The following is an 18,988-nucleotide window of genomic DNA, read 5'->3' as shown; positions in this document are numbered from 1 at the left end:
CTTGTCTGGATTGGCAAGTCATTTCCTGGAGGAACAGCCTGTCTGCAAAGAAGCTTGGAAAACACCGAACAAAGTCGGAGAAGGCAAGGCCTCTTCTGAAGCCAGCTTGGTCTCTTTCCTGAGTGTTTGACCTGGAGGGGGCACTTACCGTATTTACTTGTAAACCATCTCCTCATATATGCCCCTTCGGTTCTGTTGGGTAGAGGCTATTTATTTATTTTTTAAATTTTTATTGGAGTATAGTTGATTTACAATGTTGTGTTAGTTTCAGGTGTACAGCAAAGTGAATCAGTTATACATATACATATATCCCGCAGAGGCAGTTTATAATATTTTGCTCTCCACATACATTGGGCTAGCCAAAAAGTTCATTCAGGTTTTTCCATGCGAGCCGATGGAAAACCCGATCGAACTTTTTGGCCAATCCAGTATTTTCCTGGGAGGGCTGCAGCAGTGTTGGCTTGAGACCCCTGAAGGCTTTGTAACAGGCTTCAGAGAGGCGTGACCTGAACTGACTGAAGATCCTGGAGGAGGTCAAGGAGAGCGTTCACACTTTTTATTGTGCCTTCAGAGGCTGGAAGTGTGAACTATGAACCCTGAGCATTCTGCCTTGGTAGATTTCATGCCATTGGGGCACCACCTGTATTCACTCAGCCAGCCACTCAGCTTCCGGCCAAGGATTTGCGGAACTGCCACTGCTTTGTAGGCACTTGTGTGTGCTGGGGATGCAGTGATGATGGATAAGCTGCGTGCCTGCTCTCTTGGAGCTTACCATTGAATGCGGGAAGGCTGGCAATCGGGTCAACACAGGCATTTCAAAAAATGAACAACACTGGATGACACAGAATGGCAAAATGCAGTGACTAGAGGGTGATGCGAAGGTGACCCTAGGTCAGGTGGCTAGAGAAGGTCTCTCTAAAGTTGCAGCCGGCTTTACAACCTGCTTTTGTTTCCGCTCGCTGCCATAATAAATTCCCACGAATAAGTGGCTTAAAACAGCGAACACTTCTAATCTCACAGTTCTGTAGGCTGGAAGTCTGACCTGGGTCTCCCTGGGCTAGAAGTCAAGGTGTTGGCAGGGCCGAGTTCCTTTCTGGAGACTCTGAGGGAGAATCCATTTCCTCACCTTTGCCTGCTTCTAGAGGCCACCCATGGCCTCTTCATCTTCAACACCAGCAACAGTGGGTTGAATCCCTCATGCCAGCCTCCGTTCTGCCTCCTTCTTCCACTTTTAAAGACACTTGTGATTCCATTGGGCCCACCTGGATAATCTTTATCTCAAGATTTCTATGGGCAAGGCCTCTCCCGCCCCCTCTGCTGATGTCTCAGTGGGAGAAAGGCCAGCCACCTGGTATGCTGGGGACCCCGAGAAGATGAGGCGGTGTCGAGCAGGTGGGTGCTGGTCTCCAGGGAGACTGGCCCACCTAGCCCAGGGGCCTTTAAGCCTGATTTCTACCCACTGGCCCAGACTCCCATGGTGACCATGATGCTGGGGTTCTTCACTCAAATCTTATTTCCCATCTCATATGCCTGTCAGGCCCACATCATCCCTCGAATGCACTTGTATGACTTGGTACTCCCTGAATTGGTCTCCAGGTCCCATTTCACCCTATGGACACGCCCCAGCTGATCTTTCTAAAATGCAATCCCTGCTTAAAACTTCTCCCTGGCTTCCAATAAAATCCACACACCTGAACTTGCCTTTCCAAGCTGATCCCCACCTGCCTTTCCCGCCTCCTTCATTGCTCCCTGACTGTCCGTTATCCCAGGAAGCTGCCTTCCACCTCCACACCCTCCGCCTTGCCTCTGCTGGTCCTTCTCCCTCATCCAGGTAGAAGCCTCTACACACTCTCAGGTACTGTCCTAGGAAGGTGAGGATGTGTAGGATTTCTGTTTGCATGCCTGGAGCCTAGCAATACAGAGAGGGATCCAAGTCTTGTGCATTGAATGAATTAATGGGGTGGTGATAATTCTGATCTGACCCCCTCCCTCCCAGGTATTTATGAAAAGCACCCTCATCCCCCTTCCTTTCTTCCTCCGTGGGGACCTTCCCCATGATGCTCTCTAGGGATGTTCCAACTGAGGCTGCGTGGCCAGGTGACCCTGTGAGCAAGGCAGGGGTTGGAGGCAGGTCTGAGTCCGTCCCTGTATCCCTGCCCCCTCCTGCTGCAGCCAGTGGCTGCCGTGGCCCTGTGGACAGCTACCCCTGTCTGCAGGGCTGCTACCTTGCTGCTGAGCCAGCCACCTCTTTCTTGGCCTTTCCCCTTTCTGTCTGTGGTGAGAAATTCCTTCGGAGCCTGGACCTTGTGCCTGAGGGAGAGAGAAAGCCCTTGTTTGTCGCAGGGCCATCTCCTTGAAGAAACCCTCCTGCCACAAAGTAAGAGGGAGCGGCCTAGGCCCCTGTGCTCAAGCAAGAACCTCCTTGTCCTAAGCCCCCTGCCCTCAGGATCCAGCACAGGGGAGGTTCCAATGCCGCCACCCTGGTGTGCCCCGCACTGTGCTGATCCTCATGGCAACCTTGCAAGGCAGGTGTCCCCTCATTTTGCAGATGGGGAAACTGAGGCTTGGGTTCTTTAAGCAATGGAGCTGGGACTCAACCCCAGGTTCTTTCACCTCAAATCCAGTGGTCATCCCTATCTATTCCATGGGGTATCCCAGCTTTAGAAAGTGAGAAAGCAAAACAGATAAGCCAGGGGCATAATCTCCTCTGCCTGCTGCAAGGTGAGACGGTTTCAGGGTTTCCAGAAAAGCAAAGAAACAAAGCTGCCTCTCTTGCTCTTCTCTAGCTATTTCTAGAAAACCTGAGAGTAGAGAGTGGGGAGGGGGACCCAGGAAAGTGGATTTCTTATGTAGGAAAGATTTCAATGGATATTTTTATTAATGAGTTTAATTTTGGCTTTGAAATACTATTTTAATAAGTTTAATAATTAGTAATCATTTAATAAGTAATACAATTAATAATTTTGTCATTAGAATCAAGATACAAGTTAAACTTTTTCAGGCTTTTAATTTTATTATCCTACGAATTTTATTATTCTATTTTTAAGTCTAGCAGATTGTAGCAGTAACTTTGGAGGAGACTTCTGCATAATGCTTGGTCCTATTTACAAGCTAGGCTCAGCACTTGAAACGCTTTTAAATGCATTTATAAATTTAATATATTAATTTCTCTTCAAAGTACTTCAGTTTTTATGACAGCATGCAAAATGTCCCCCAATCCTAAGTTCTTATAGGAACTAATAAATTAAACTTATAAATAAGGGAAACTTTAAATGTTTTCATACTCTACTTAAACTTAGATATCACCATAAAAAAATCACAAGTCTAAATTAATTACTCAGTTATACATTTTAAAGTGGAATTATAAAACTGTCATTCTAACGGACCTTATTCTCTTAAATATCACGTGTCTAAAATACCAAATATGCCGTTTGCTTTCTAACATAAAAATATTAGAGCTATAGTTCTGTCTTAAATCTTTCTCCACTTAAGCCTCAGTCTTCCTGGTGTGGTGGTTGTTAAGCTATTGTCTCAGCTTCGAGACTTTTCTATATTTGGGGATTCTGGGGCTGGGATCCTGCACATAACACATCCGATTGTTAGCTGGGTCCCTGTTAGCTCTCCCAGTGGGGGCCACTAGAGGGAGCCTGGGAGGCTGGTGGAGTCTCTGCTTCCTGTCCTGTCAGCATTGTACTGACAGTTGGGTCCAGTGGCAGTAGCTACCTCCAGTTTGCAGGTTTTCCTCCCCCCCAGAACCCGCCTCAACATTCCTGCTCAGAGACAGCAGCACCGCTGGCCTGGGCCCCCCTCAGACGTCTGCAGCCCAGCTCTCTGCGGCCATCCTCCAACCCTTTACATCTCAGTCATCCCCAGCTCTTCCTTCTAAGGGTGGTCGTTGCCTCCTGTAGTTACTGTAGTGATTTCCTCAGTGTCCACTCTTTGCCGTTTTACTTGTTCAATACCTGATGAATAATTCTTCCTATTAAATGCTCTGTTAAAATGATGGATATGGCTTTTGCCCCTGACTAGACCCAGACTGATGAACCAGGGTTGAAAACTACATGCCTGCTAAAGAAGACAGTAACCATCCCAGTTAACCAAGGTGATGCATTACCAGAAATTTCCTTTGGACGTGAGACTCAGACCTGCAGACATTCAGAGCGATTCTTCTCACCTCCACCTAAGGAAACCGTAGTATTTCAAGTAATTTTGGTGATTGTTCCTCAGCATTCTTGAAATTATGAGCAAATTGTACTTGATTCTTGTCAGCATCCCCAAGAGACACTGGGTGCTATTTATGATTTAGTCAATGACTTCAAAACCTAAAAGAGCATAAGACAATTGCCTACTTCTTCAGTCTACCTGCAGAAGTATGCCCTTCTCACCAAGTCACTCATTAAATTGGTTCTTAATTTCCTTGGTTTTTCTGGCCTAAGTCTAATGATCTTTGAGAAGAATACTAAGCACTGTAAATATCTTGAACCTAACAGTCGCCTGAATTCTTTCATACTCTCAGGAACACATAACTTTTAACAAATACCTAACTTCAGTCTGATATCAGTTATATATCTCAGATAGCTTTGTCTGGGGTCGAAGTTATGAGGTCATTCCATCCTCTGTAAACTGAACTAGGATCAAGTCAATTGCCTGCCAACAGAAACGTTTGCTGCCCACTCCAAGGCAGTTTTGAGAAGGGCTCAATAGGTGGAAATAACATACGGCTCCTGGTTCTGGCCATAGGGGAATGGCTTGTATCAGATGAATCTTTTTGCCAAAATAATTATAAAACCTGGATAAAATATATAAAGCAAATGGTCAAAGGAATTGGAGAGCACCCAGTGCAGGCAGGATCTGAACTGCTATGATCCCTAAGAGAAGGGAAACAAATGAGGCAAAACTTCACATTCATCCTGGTTTTTCCAAAGGGTTTTACCCAAAATCACTGAAAGTGAGAGCTTGCTGGGTGGCCCCTCGAAGCCCCTGATTTTCCATAGAGAAGTTGTTCCACTGGAGGGAAATTCCCTCTTGAGGCTCCTCACCAGTGTGTGAGAGCTGCCCTGAGGCTCGGCCCCCCAAATTGCCCCCGGAGAGGCGGTGAGCACAGGAAGAGAATTAACTCCACAGGGAAACCAGGGCCACTATCTGTAGTTTCAATCTCTTTCTCCTCTGTCCTGCTCCACTGCAGTCAGACAGACCTTTTTCTATGCCCAGCAAAACTAGCTGGTGACCTTTGAAAAGTTACTTAACCTCTCTTTTCTTCCACAAAACGCAACTAATTATGCCTACCCTGCAAGATTAGAGGAAAAAAATATATATATGTGCATGCACACACATATACACACATATACACATACATACACACACATGCATGCATACAGATGGCATAGAAAAGGTCCAGGCTGTCTCCGGGTTAGGTAAAATCATTAGTGTTCATAGCAGCCTTCTGTGTAATGGCCAAAAACTGGAAACCACAACATCTGTCGATTGATGAACGGCGAGACAAAACGAGATACATCCACACAGTGAAGTTCTACTTGGCAACAAAAAAGGAATAAACTACTGACACATGCTACACAATGGACAGACTTCAAAAATGTCATGCTAAGTGAAAGAGACAGACATAGGAGACCATACACTGTATGATTCCATTTATATGAAATGTCCAGAAAAGGCACATTTATAGAGACAGAAGGCAGATTAATGGTTGCCTGGGGTGGGGAACGGGAGTGGGGATTAACGATACACGGGCATCAGGGGTCTTACTGCAGGGAGGAAAATGTCCTAAAACTGAGTTATGATGATGGTTGCACCACTTGGTTAAGTTACTAAAAGTCATTTGAACTGCACACCTGAAATTGCATTTTTCTTTTTTTTTTATTGTGGTAAAATATACATAAAATTTGCTATTTTCATCTTTTTTAGGTGTATAGATCAGTGGCATTAAGTACCTTCACATTGTTGTACAACCATCACCAGCATCCATCTCCGGACCATTTTCATCTTCCCCAGCTGAAACTCTGTCCCCATTAAACAATTATTCCCTATTTCCCTGCCCCAGCCCCTGGCAGCCACCACTCTTTCTATCTCTATGAATTTGTTCTAGGCTCCTGATGTAAGAGGAATCATACAATCTCTGTCCTTCTGTGACTGGCTTATTTTGCTCAGGATAATGTTTTCAAAGTTCATCTATGTTGTAGCATGTGTCAAAATGTCCTTCCTTTTTTTTTGGCGGTACGCGGGCCTCTCACCGTTGTGGCCTCTCCTGTTGCGGAGCACAGGCTCCGGACATGCAGGCTCAGCGGCCATGGCGCTCCGCGGTATGTGGGATCCTCCCGGACCGGGGCACGAACCCGTGTCCCCTGCATTGGCAGGCGGACTCTCAACCACTGCACCACCAGGGAAGCCCTGTCCTTCCTTTTTAAGGCTGAGAAATATTCCCGTGTATGTATGTACCACATTTTGTTTATTCATTAATCCCTTAATGGACATTTGTGTTATTTCCATCTTTTGATTATTGTGAATAATACTGCTATGAATATTGCTGTGTAAATATCTCGAAACTGGTAGGGTTTGTGATAAGTAAAACATATCTCAGTAAAGTTATTTAAAATAAAACCTTTTTTCCCAAAATTTAAAGAGCCAATAAATGGTAGATGCTGTTATATCAATAACTTAGAGTGGCAAATTTGATCAATGAAGTGAGTTTTTAAAAATAAAATTAATTTAATAAAAAAGACATGGTTTAGGGCTTCCCTGGTGGCGTAGTGGTTGAGAGTCCGCCTGCTGATGCAGGGGACGCGAGTTCGTGCCCCAGTCCAGGAAGATCCCACATGCCGCGGAGCGGCTGGGACCGTGAGCCATGGCTGCTGGGCCTGCACATCCGAAGCCTGTGCTCCGCAACGGGAGAGGCCGCAGCAGTGAGAGGCCCACGGACCGCAAAAAAAGAAAAAAAAAAAAAGACATGGTTTAGAAAAAGGAAAAATACAGAAAAGTACGAAAAAAAAATCTGTAATCTCACTTGGAGATAAACCGTTGAAAGACTACAAGAACTACCAAATTTTAATTTTACTTGAAATTAGTAGAAGGAACTGAACTGAACTGAAGAAGTTGCTGAACTTCAGATGTTTATCTAGAACAGAGAGATTCATTCCTAAACTCTCTCTCTAAAGGCAAAAAAAAAAGTTATGAGAAAATATTGAGGTTGGGTTGGGACCCATGGTTTTTCTATTTCAGTTCATGTTTCTTAATGGTCAAAGTTTAATCTCCCAGATGGACAACTGTTTCATAAAAATAGAGGATATTTCTGATGTTTAAAAAAATTAAGTACCTGAATTTTTAGATGAAAAACAAAGAACGTTGAAAACCTCAGCCAGGGGCTTCCCTGGTGGCACAGTGGTTGAGAGTCTGCCTGCCGATGCAGGGGACACGGGTTCGAGCCCTGGTCTGGGAGGATCCCACATGCCGCGGAGCAACTGGGCCCGTGAGCCAGAACTACTGAGCCTGTGCGTCTGGAGCCTGTGCCGCGACAGCGAGAGGCCCGTGCACCGCGATGAAGAATGGCCCCCGCTTGCCCCAACTGGAGAAAGCCCTCTCACAGAAACGAAGACCCAACACAGCCATAAATAAATAAATTAATTAATAAATAAATAAATTAATTAAAAAAAACAAAAAACCTCAGCCAACTTATAAGATAAACTTCTAAGAGAAATTATTAGGGAATGACTAGTTTGTAAGCCAAGTAACTACAAAAATGACAGATCACTTTCAAAGCAGGAGGAAGTGATTGTAGCTAGCGTCTAAAATAAATCCAAGGAGGTTACACATGAATTCTGAGTATCTGTCAGTTTTCTCCTCCCTTGAATTAACTGGTTCTTGTTTTTGAATATATCTGCTCCAGCCTGAATTTTTTCACCCAGAGGTGTGGAGTCCACACGTTCTATGTTCTGCTGTCTTTATTCACTGCAAAAAAGAATTAACCGAAACTTGAAAATAAGGCAAAAAGTTGGGCTGTATGTCCTTTTAGAGCCACACTGGGGAATTATTTAACAAGTTGCCCGAGGATTATTTAATTTTCTGGGAGAATATTTCTCTGTTTGACTTTGCTATTTATTATTTGATCATAGCCCAGATACTGCAAAGTTATGTTAATTTGTATTTTTCTATTTCATAGGAAAGATAACCCCAAAGGTTATGGCTTTATTAGCTTGTAAGACATTAACCAGTTTCTTCTGTAACCTAGCCATTTAATTCTAACATTCTTTTTTTGTTGTTTTGAAAATGCTTTTCCTGATTATATAAACTCTTTTTACCCAGATGCTCTTGGAATCAGCTTTACCATCTAACGGTTCCGTCATAAATTAATGAGCTGAACAAAACCTTTGACATATTCTATATTTGAATGAGAGCCATGATTTTACCATCTTAACAATTATACTTTGATTTAGCTGGTAGACCTCAGATCATACTCTCTCCTTCCATCTCCTGTGAAGAGTCCCCCTGGAGAGCCTGTTTAGAATGCAGATTCCCCAGCCCACCGCTCAAAAAGTCTAATTCTGGGGGTTTGGCCAAGGCCCAATAATATGCATTTTAATAAGCACCCCAGAAGATTCGGAGGCTGATGGTCCTCAGACCCAGACACCTCGTGAAAGCCCCCAGTGAACTGCATGGTACTAATGCTGACTTGATTCTCACTGTTCAGCCAGGACAAAGATAACCGGGGTTAAAGGTTGAGGCCTTGGGATGTGCTAGAGTCCAATAGTCCATTTTCCTAAACTTCAGCTTGGAGACAGCAGTTGATCTCCAATGTTCATCTACCCATTGGCTATATCAGAACAGGGGCAGAGGAGTGGGGGTGACCAGGAATCTGAACACATAAGTTGAACCTCGAGAAATTGCTGATACTCAACTCTTTATTGACCTTACAAAAAAGGTGATTTTGTATGGGTCGACCTAATAATTCCTCAGGTGTTTCTAATTTGAAGCTGATTTGGCAACCAACCTGTGAATATGATAGTTGGGGGTGTAATTTCTAATATGGGGGAAAGTGCTTTGTAGCATTCATCAGACTCAAAGCAAAAAAAAATTAAGGACTCTCTTCCCCTAAAAAGCCACAAAGTACAACTTTTTGCATACAATCTAGGGGAATTTATGGACTCCTTAAAAGTGCAAGGACTCCAGGCTAATCCTAGTTTACAGATTTCCTTCTGAAGGTTGCTTGCTTTAGGGATGAAGCTCTGCTGCCCCCTACTGCCAAATGAGGCTCCAGCTGGCTTTGCTCTACTCAGGCCGGTCTTTCAGTTTGGAGTTTTGTAGAAGCTAGAACCCGCTGTCATCCCACGCCAGTTGGAGCAGTCCAATTCTAGGCGGGAATGGGCCCCCACAGATGTGTTTAACCATCATTCACACACTGCAGTGAATTCTCGTCAGTGCAGGGGCATTTTGTGCTTTGATGAACACTATGCATTGTCTAGTCCAAAGCACACCCTTCAGGGTTCTGAGTCTCATTCTAAGGAAGCTACTTTACAGCTCTGTCCTGTAGATAACCGAGAGCAATGCAAAATGATTCTTATTTCTAGAAACGGAAATTATGTCCTGTGAGATTTGCTTGACTCCCCCCCACCCCCCGCCCCACACCAAGGAAGAAGCTGGGTTTGCTTCCATTTGGACATTCATGTAAATGTTCCTCATCTCTAGGTGTGTCTGTTCCTTGGGTTCTCATTTGGACGGTTATAGCATCTGCCTGCTTCCCTCATTAAGAGTTAGAGAAAATCTTTAACACATGCTCATTTGATATCTGTATGAGAACCGTAATTTGACTCTTTTTTGAAAATTATCCTTTAACAAAGGCCAGGATCATATTAGAGATCTCTGATCCCCATCTGATTCCTTTCCTTGAAAGCTCATAGTCTGATTGAGAAGACACTCAGTGCTGCCAATAACTCTTTGAGATATTAAGAAATCCTCCCCTCCTCTCCCTGTACCCCATCTGCCTCTTTCAGGTAGCATGCCACCTCTTTTCCTCAGGGGAGGGAGGTATATGGCAAAAGCAAAACAAAAGGCAACAACTGAGGATTTTGTAAATCTTTCTGGGTTTTGTTCTAGTAAAGCTTCAGCCCACAGAAGAGTTCAGAGGAGCAGTGGAGCAGGAGAGGACCTGAATCTTGGAGAAACAGGAAGTGGACTTTTCCTTCTACGGAAGCATGGGGTTCCCTCAGGCTGAGAGAAGGAGAGGGAGGCAGGAGCATCAGGACCAGGCCCTGAGAGGCAACGCTGCAGGGTCGGGGTGGATGGAACAAGAGCAAGGCACAGGCCGGAAGGCCCCGCTAAGCCCAGTGGACACGTGTGCGCGTGTGTGTGCATGCGTGTGTGTGGGAATGAATTTGGCCTCTAGCCTTCTGGGCTATTTAAAACCCTCAGATCTTGACTCATGAGGCAAGCTGCATTCTGTTAAAGTCGTTTGTGTTCTGGGGGCTACATTTTAAAAGTGAAGAAAGAACAGAAAATGTCAGAACGGATCAGGTGTAGTAAAAGCAAGTGTTTCAGAAACCTTTTGTGTCAGGTGAGTTGGTGTATATATTATTTATTCATTTATCTCTATCTAATTTACTGTGGGTAGTGAGAAAAAAAGATTGCAAAACTGATCCTAAAAGCATTAATAAACAGTCAATTTCTGTTCTATCGGTCTAGCTGTATTCAATAAACCTGCCTTCTTTCCTCTTCTTTCACAATGGCTCCAAAGGAATTTCAGATTAGACTGGAAAAAATCTTACTTTCAGGCTCCGAACTAGTCTAAAGGGAATGACTAGTTACCATCTTTAAGCACTTTTGGGGGGGCTTCGTCTACTTTAGCTAGACACCTCAAGAGAAAGGAGCAGCCGGGGGAAAGGAACCTGGGATTGAGACAAAGAGGCCAGACCTCCTCAGACAGAAGCTCACTATTTTTAAATCAACCCCTGCCTGCCAGTCAGGATAGACCAGCCAGTGGGAAGGTGGGGTAAGGAGGGGAAGGATGATTTTTCAGGAGTTTGAGATCTACTTTTCAGCGCAGTTTTATTATTTATCTTTCAGCAGTATAAATTCTGTGAAGATCAGAGTTGCTGACCCACTTTTGTATTAAAATGTACAAATCCCTACCCAGACCAAGCAAACATTCTGTGATTTTGCCTTATTTTCTGCCGCGGCTACAACTGTCACTTTATAAAGTAATCCTGTTCCTGCTGGTCCCTTAATTACAAAAGTTAATTTTGAAAATGTGACAACAGCGTAACAGACATCCGTAAGAATGGACTAGAAGAAAGACGTGTTGTTAAACACAAATGAAGACCACACTTGAAAACTCTCTGAGCAGACACAACCAGTTTGGTCATACAAGAAAAGCTTAATTTAGCTTATTTTGCAAGACAAGCAAGGCTAACTTGACCTGAGTCACTTCTTGCTTATGCCTCTGAAAATCATAAGCAAAACTTAAATTGTTCCCCCAAATTGATATGAAGTAACCAGTAACCAATTTCCTTTCATTTAAGAAAATTCTAATATTGTAACCAACGACTGTGAAGAATAAGCATTGTCTCCACACTAGATAAGCTGCATTATAACAATAGACAGGAGGGGTTAGGTGTGTCAGTCTGGCATTTGTTTTCATCTAAATTAATATTCAACAAGATCCCAATCAAGGAGCACTGTTTTGGTCATATCTTTGCAACCACTACTAAGATGCTATCTACGGTAAAAACTCCAAGTGCCTTTGGAGATAAACGTGAATCTACATCCATCACCTGGGCTTAGAAAGAACAGAGCACACTCACCTGCTAAATGGAGAACAGAGACCCTGCTTAGCCCTCGGCCGACCCTGTAATTTCATCTCATCGACCTGATGGAGACCACCTGAGGCCGGGCTGGCAGGAGCAGGGCTGGTGCTGTGTGTGGTGTGGGTTGATGCTCGGGGAGCAGAGGAGGGTGTGGCAGTGCATCGGGATGACTGCGTTAAGCCCAGCCCTTCCACACAACCTGTTCTTAAACTGAACACTGATTTTCTATCTTTCTGTGTTGAATGTCTGCCTCCTCCCATCTTTGTATTCACCACCCCACCACACACAAAATACATTATTTTCAGAGTTCAGATGGATTATGGATTAGGAGAACACTCATAAATTCTGTAGCAATAGTAAGTTCTAAGCAACAGCGGGTTTTTGATAAGACACTTTGACCGTTTCCCATGCTTCAATTTTTCAAAAGTCAGAGTTCATTCCGTAGCTTGTCATACAGTTAGAGCATTATAAGAGCCTCCCCGGATTCACAGTGTATTTTTTCTTTCTTTTTAAAGTGTCTTTCTTAATAGATCCAAGCATTAATAAATGTTACCCATTACTTAATAATATCTAAATTTCAAATTCTAGTCCCCACTTTACAAGTAGATAAATGGACACAAAGAGAAGTGATTTGCCTATGGTCAGTCAGGAATAAAATCTAAATCTCTTAGCTCCTAATTTACTGGTTTATACACTAAATTACCCTGCCTCTTCAAGCCCTCTGGGAACATAATCCTGGAATGCTGCATAAGCAAAATGGGGCCAAAATTGCACTCTCACCAGAGAAATTAATTGGATAATTAATCAAGTGTGGAAATAACATTAGAATATTCTGTACAATTGATCAAGGACTTTCAAATAATTCTATTATAAAAAACATCCCTTCAGGCAAAATAAATAAGATTGAAATTCAGCATGACAGATTTACAAGTTTAAACTAGCTTAAATTAAGGACTACAATTTTAGCTATAAAGCAAATATCATGTTTCCCGGAGGAGCTTAAGACAACTGAATTAAAGGTGTTCAATTATCTTAGCAGTGCAATTTTTAAAGAGAAACCAACCTTAATAAGTCTCATTAAAAGGAGCATCTCTGAAGTGGTAAGGCAAATGTAACAAAATGCTATTTGTGGATTCCAGGTAGTAGATGGCCATGTTACAATTCTTGCAACAATTCTGCATGTTTGGAAAATTTCATAATAAAGTGCTGGGGGAAAAAAGCAAAATAAAAGTAACATTTATTTCTTATCACCGAGAACTCACATGACAAATAACCTGCCAAAAAGTGGTGCACCTCAACCAGTATTTTCACTAAATGTTCATTGTTAATATTTGAGTGTGTGCTGTGTGCCAGGCACTGTGCTAAGTCTGGGGTTTCAGCTATGGACAGAACCTTGCCCCTGCCGCTCAGTTGATGTTCCCCTCAGGGCCACTGATAGCATCTCTTCCTTGGAATACAGAAATCCATCTGCCCTTCTTCCCACTGGCATTCTATTTAGCTTTTATCCTGAAATCTATCTGGGAGAAAGCTGGGATAAATGCAATTCATCAGCAGAGACAGGGAAGCTCTATCAAGAGGAGGTTCTCCCTTTGAGAGACCACATCTTAGCGAAGCAACTGGGCATCTCCTTGCAGGTATTTGCCTTTGACTAAAAGTGAGGGCTGTGATTGAACATCATGATCTGCAGAGATGCATCTGATTTGATTTCATCAGATCACCTTTTTGGATACTAGGAATTTGGAAGTGCCAACTCCATTCTAGACTCTACAATAGCGACTGTGAAACTAACTACAGCTTATCATATATATGCACCCGGGAATTTTTAAAAAATGTATTTCAAAGGAAAAACACAAATGACTATTGTCCCTTTTTCATTTCCTCAAGGCACTGCACTGCTTAGGTTCTATGGAACTAGGCATCACAAAAACACCTGATGGTATTTCTCATAAAACCGTGAGTAGAATTTAACTGAGGCAAAACAAGAACAGCAGTAACTGAATTAAGGAAAGCTATTTCAAAGCCTTAAGTTAGAAAAACCTCTCTAATAATTAAAAATGTTTTCTGGTCACCAGAGACTTGAGGATTCCCTGGATAAAGGAATGACAGGCAACTGCTCCTTTTTGGTGAGAATGTACTCTAACTGCATGCATAATTCATAAACATGCTCTTAGTTTAGCTAAGACTTATGGTATAAAAACAGCAATGGGGGACAATTTTATAATTTTATACCTGCCACAAAAACTAAATGCTAGAGATCATTCAACATCTCTGTTAGTCCGTCTTTAGGGGGAAAACCCCTCAATTTTCATCCTATTTCACTTTTTTCTATTCTATTTTTATTCCCCCCAATAAAAGTTTAATCATTTTGTAGTACAGCCAGAAACTGTCATTGCTGCAACCGCTAACAGACAGTAAAAAACTACCAAACTACCACAACATCCTGACTTTGTTTTCCAGTAACAAAGGGTATGACCTGCAGCAAGTTTCATCCAACACTGGGTTGGACACCTCTGGGAAAAGAAAAAAACAATTTATTTTTAATTTAACAATGTCTAAAAGCAATGTCCAAAGATAAATGTTAAAAGGTTAATAAAACATAAATACACAGCTCAAATACTTGTTAGCCAACTGGGTGAAACCAGCATGTTGCAGAGTGAGGCAGGAGGTTTGAAAAATGAACGGAAGAGAGCCACTTTCCAGCTAAGAGTGGATTCTGAGTTGAAGTCACCAAAAGTTTATATATGGAGAGTTTGACCATTACTTTTACTCTATAGTCACAATGAACGACCAGTATAAAATAAGTGGCAGGTTTATTACAAAATGCCAAATGTTGGGGGTTAAAAAAAATTGTTCAAATTAAAAGGAGACCCTAAATTGATACTAAATTGAAGTATTATGTCAGCAAAAAAAATAAAGCAATTTTTCTACTGGCAAAATCCTCTTGTAGATATTGCCAACTTTCTGCTGGTTAGCACTTCATTTCTTAAAACAGAATTTTATGGTTGGCATGGACCTTAGAAATAGCTAATTCAACTCCTTCAGCGAAACCTGAAGCTAAAAGTTGAAGTGAGGCAAAAAACTGTTTTTGTTTGGATTAAGGCTCCCAAGTTAGTAGAAAAAAATAACATAACCAAAGCAGGAAATGGCTCGCCTCAGTACCTAATGCACAGCCATGCTTTTAATAGAAATTTGACCAGGAAGCTTTTAAATGCTATTTCCTTCTCTGTGAGGGTTGAATGTTTTCTGGCAACATTTTTTTCTCCGAGAAAAGGACATGTTTACTGTAAAAAAATATAAAACATGTAAGAAAGCACAAAGAAGAAAATAAGTCATCAAAAAGAGTTTAGTATATTTCCTCCAGGCTTTTTTGTTTCTATACAAGAGTAACTGCCATTTATTTTTCACATGGAACTGGACAGCAATTTATTTCTGGAAAACCATCACAGGAACAGCAGCGGTGCCGGGCTCCTCACCTAGAGGGCCGTGCCGCAGTGATCCTCGGGAGCTGGCTGCAGAGCTCAGGGGCCAAGGAGCACGAACTGTCAGCAAGCCAACTGTGAGCTAGCGACGGGCAGCTGCCGCTGATGGTGGCACTGGGAACAGGGTCCCTGTATGACCTTCTCTTTCCCCCACTTTACAGAATAAACCCACCAGCGCAGGAGCCTGGATGTGGGGTGGGTAAGGAGAGTAGACAGAAAAGTAAAGGGAAGGTCAGAGTGGCACTTGCTGGGTCTGCCCGGAACCGAGACCATTCCTTTGCACGGTCTCTTGGCTTCCTCTTGAAATGAAGGCTGATCTTGAACACCGGCCAGGGGCTCTGATTTGGCCTCTCTGGAGTTGCAGGACTACCTCAGACAACTTTAAACAATCTTGTGTAAACAGCATGGTGTAGGGGTCCTCTCAGATTCTTCATAAGAGCCTGTACTAGTTGTGGGACTCCCTGAGAACTACATTTCAGCATAATCTTTAGTATCTAAGGCTTTTAACAAGTATCTAGTGGCACAAAACCCATCCCTCCCTGTTAGGAACAACTGACCACTTCAATACATTCCACGTGATCCTCCTCAGGTATGAACTGTGGGACTAAAGCCACCCGCTCCAGCCAAGTCCTGATATAATCACTATGACTTCCAACCTTGGTTTAGTGACCTCTCAGGTACACCAATGATCTCCCAAGTATTAAGAAATTCTGCATTTAGGACAGCAATTTTCTTCCATTAATTGAACTAAACCAGAAGGTGTTCAAAAGAGCTGAAAATTTCTGGCTCAAATAGCTTTTCTCACCACCAATGAGCTGCCCTATTGGTTGACTAGTTGAGCCATTTAAAATTTTTGTTGGTGATTATGTGTGTGCATCTCCTTGTCCTACAACCATTAGGCAACAGAGAACATAGGTAGGGCTGTGGAATTCACTCTGCCTGGAATAGACAAAAGGGATTTATAGCATAACACCCAGCAGCTGGTTTCCACATGGTTCTCAGAGTTCTAAACTCTGGACAAGATGCTACTTTGTAGCCTCAAGTAAATAAGCAAGGTACAATGAAACAAGAATTATTCAACAAACAACATATCCACACTTAGTAAGCTTATATTTAGGGTTTAAACTAGTCCCTGAATATCCTTAAAAACACCCTGCAGGCGGAAAAAACAGGGTTAATGAGAACTTAAACTTTCCAAGGATTATGGTTCAAATCCTCTGAAATCTACAGGAGTTCAAATAAAATGAGAACTCAAGAATAATAATTATTCTCGCTGGCACCAGCGCGAGGCGGTAGTGATTCTCAAGCTTAATATATTGCATCTAACACTATAAGAATACGTGGAAATTTTATGGAACGTCCATTATTATTAAAAGGTTTGAGCTTTACTACTCCTAACCTGGGTTTGACAATAAACCCCCCTGGAGCAAGAGCCCATGAAAATAAAACAGAGAGATATCCTACTAGACAAACAACTGCTGCCATAAGCCACAGGCACTTTGAGTGTAACCATTTTGAAAAGGCAGGGAACACGTACATTCCCGAGAAAACTGCTTCAGATATTTTTTTTTTTTTTTTTTTTTTTGCGATAACGCGGGTCTCTCACTGTTGTGGCCTCTCCCGTTGCGGAGCACAGGCTCCGGACGCGCAGGCTCAGCGGCCATGGCTCACGGGCCTAGCTGCTCTGTGGCATGTGAGATCTTCCCGGACCGGGGCATGAACCCGTGTCCCCTGCATCGGCAGGTGGACTCTCAACCACTGCGCCACCAGGGAAGCCCTGCTTCAGATATTTTTAACAGGAAAGTGGCAAGTGACCTCTCTAACCACATTCACTGGTGGGTATACCTTCCCCATTGCTTTTTTTGTTTGTATGTTATTGAAAACAGGGCAAGTTTTCTCCAAATGTTTTTTCTGTTGTTTTGTTTCTTAAACAAATGAGGGGATGCTATATCCCCAAGTCAGTACTTCGTGGTTGAAAACCCTCCCTCCGAAGACTGCCCATGTCAAAGCGGGTGGAGACCTCACAGCGTACTAATAACGTGTCGTCCTTGATGAAGGTTCTTTGTCTTAGGGCTTCCAGATGCATAAAGGTCACATAGCCAAACCCTTTGGGGTTCCGTGGGATTGTGGGTCTCTGGAAGGCAAGCAGCTCTGGTTTGGCGTCCATTATCTCTTCATGGTTTTGCCTTACAGGTGCTTCAGACTGATCAAGGATGGTAAGGCGTATCGTACCCTGGAAGGGCCAAGGGAGGTGGCTGTCATACTCTCCTTGCATCGTGTGAACAAAGAGGGATATGTAGTTGGCACAGCGCTGTGCAGTCGGTAGCTGCAGGTGCAGGCGCATGCATAGTTTGTAGCCGGGTTTGCCTGTGTAGAATCCGGGGCTGTGAATGACAACAGGTTTCTCCTCTTCTTGAGATTTCAAGTGCATCCCAAAATTGCCAATCTTCCAGATGTATATTCCATTGCACTGCTGTGCTTCTATTTCAGCAACTTTGTCCTCAAGGGTTCGAATAGTTCGTTTTAGCTCACTTACATACGCGCTCTGAGTTTCCATTTTTGCAGTCAGCTCCCGGATTTGATGGTCTTGTCTTACAAGGCGACCCTCTAACTGTTGAATGGTTTCTTGGAAATTCTGGACCTCTGAGTGACACCCAGAGGAAATCCGGGGCAGAGAGGCAGAATCACATGGCAGCATGCCACGCTGAGGTGCGGGAGCTATCGCAAGGCTTAAAGTCTGAACAGCCTGGGCCATCATTCTCATGTGCGACTGGGTATCCTCTTGCAGGTGGCGTGCCAAGTGATTCCTCTGCATCTGAAAATCATGCACAGGCCTTAGGTTAGGAACAGAGACGTGAGCACCAGGAAAGGGACCTAGCCAAGCCAAATAAAAGGTTTTTAAGCCATGTCATCACTTCCCTCAATCCCCTACAATCTTCTTTGATTTCATCAGATTCTCGATCCAGTAAGATGATCTTGCCTCCTAATTCCCTGAAAAACCGAGAGGCTATCTGCTGAATAATCGTTCAGGGACTCAGAAAAAAACCTCCCTCCTACCTGTAAAAGTATCAGGATCTATACTCATCCTTCTTTTCTGATTCAGAGCTGACTCTCCTCTTGTCCTAGATTAATGCTTCACCTGGGCTCTAACTGGCACCTGCCCCTTTTCAACACCTCAGAGATTCTGCTTAGCTATCCCCTTTCTCCTTTATTTTCAAACATTCTCTCCTCTTAACCCTTCCCCTCAGAACAGAATTAGTAAAGTCTTTCCTGTTTAAAAAAAGGGGCAAACCTCTCTATTGATCTTGTATCTCCCTCTAGCTAGTATCATTTTCTCCCTTCTCCTTTTATAACCAAGAGGAGTCCACCTGCACTGCCTGCCCCCAATCCCTCACTTATTTTTACAAATCTGTTGCAAAGTGGAATCTTCCCTGTCTTCATACTCTTCTAAGATCATCAAGAATAGCCTGTTATATGAAAAAAAAATCATATAACAATTTTTATTGTAAGGGTAATTCATGTATATTACAGAAAAATAGGAAGTGTAGATGATCAAAAAGAAAATAAGTTACCTATTATCTCACCTAACTACCATTAACATTTTGATACATTTCCTTTAAGTCTTTGTCTCTACGCACACAAACAATACAGAATTTTCTCACAAAGTGTAACCATACTATACACTATTTGCTCATTTTATTT

General features: G+C 43.0%; 1 protein-coding gene across 5 annotated transcripts in view; it reads right to left on the bottom strand.

Moving 5' to 3' along the window:
* Positions 1-9,788: 9,788 nt before the first annotated feature.
* The window catches only part of TRAF6 (TNF receptor associated factor 6), a 32,030-nt gene continuing 22,830 nt past the window's right edge, over positions 9,789-18,988 (bottom strand). For all 5 annotated transcript variants that reach the window (XM_079929013.1, XM_079929016.1, XM_079929014.1 and 2 more), the window contains one exon: positions 9,789-18,101. In XM_079929013.1, coding sequence (XP_079785139.1) covers positions 17,232-18,101 — 870 coding nt within the window. In that variant the 3' untranslated portion in view covers positions 9,789-17,231. The remainder of the gene's footprint in view (positions 18,102-18,988) is intronic.

The sequence above is a fragment of the Stenella coeruleoalba genome, assembly GCF_951394435.1.
Source record: "Stenella coeruleoalba genome assembly, chromosome: 8".
Lineage (NCBI taxonomy): Eukaryota > Metazoa > Chordata > Mammalia > Artiodactyla > Delphinidae > Stenella > Stenella coeruleoalba.
The sequence above is the reverse complement of the archived record's forward strand: the minus strand, read 5'-3'. Positions and strand labels throughout refer to the sequence as shown.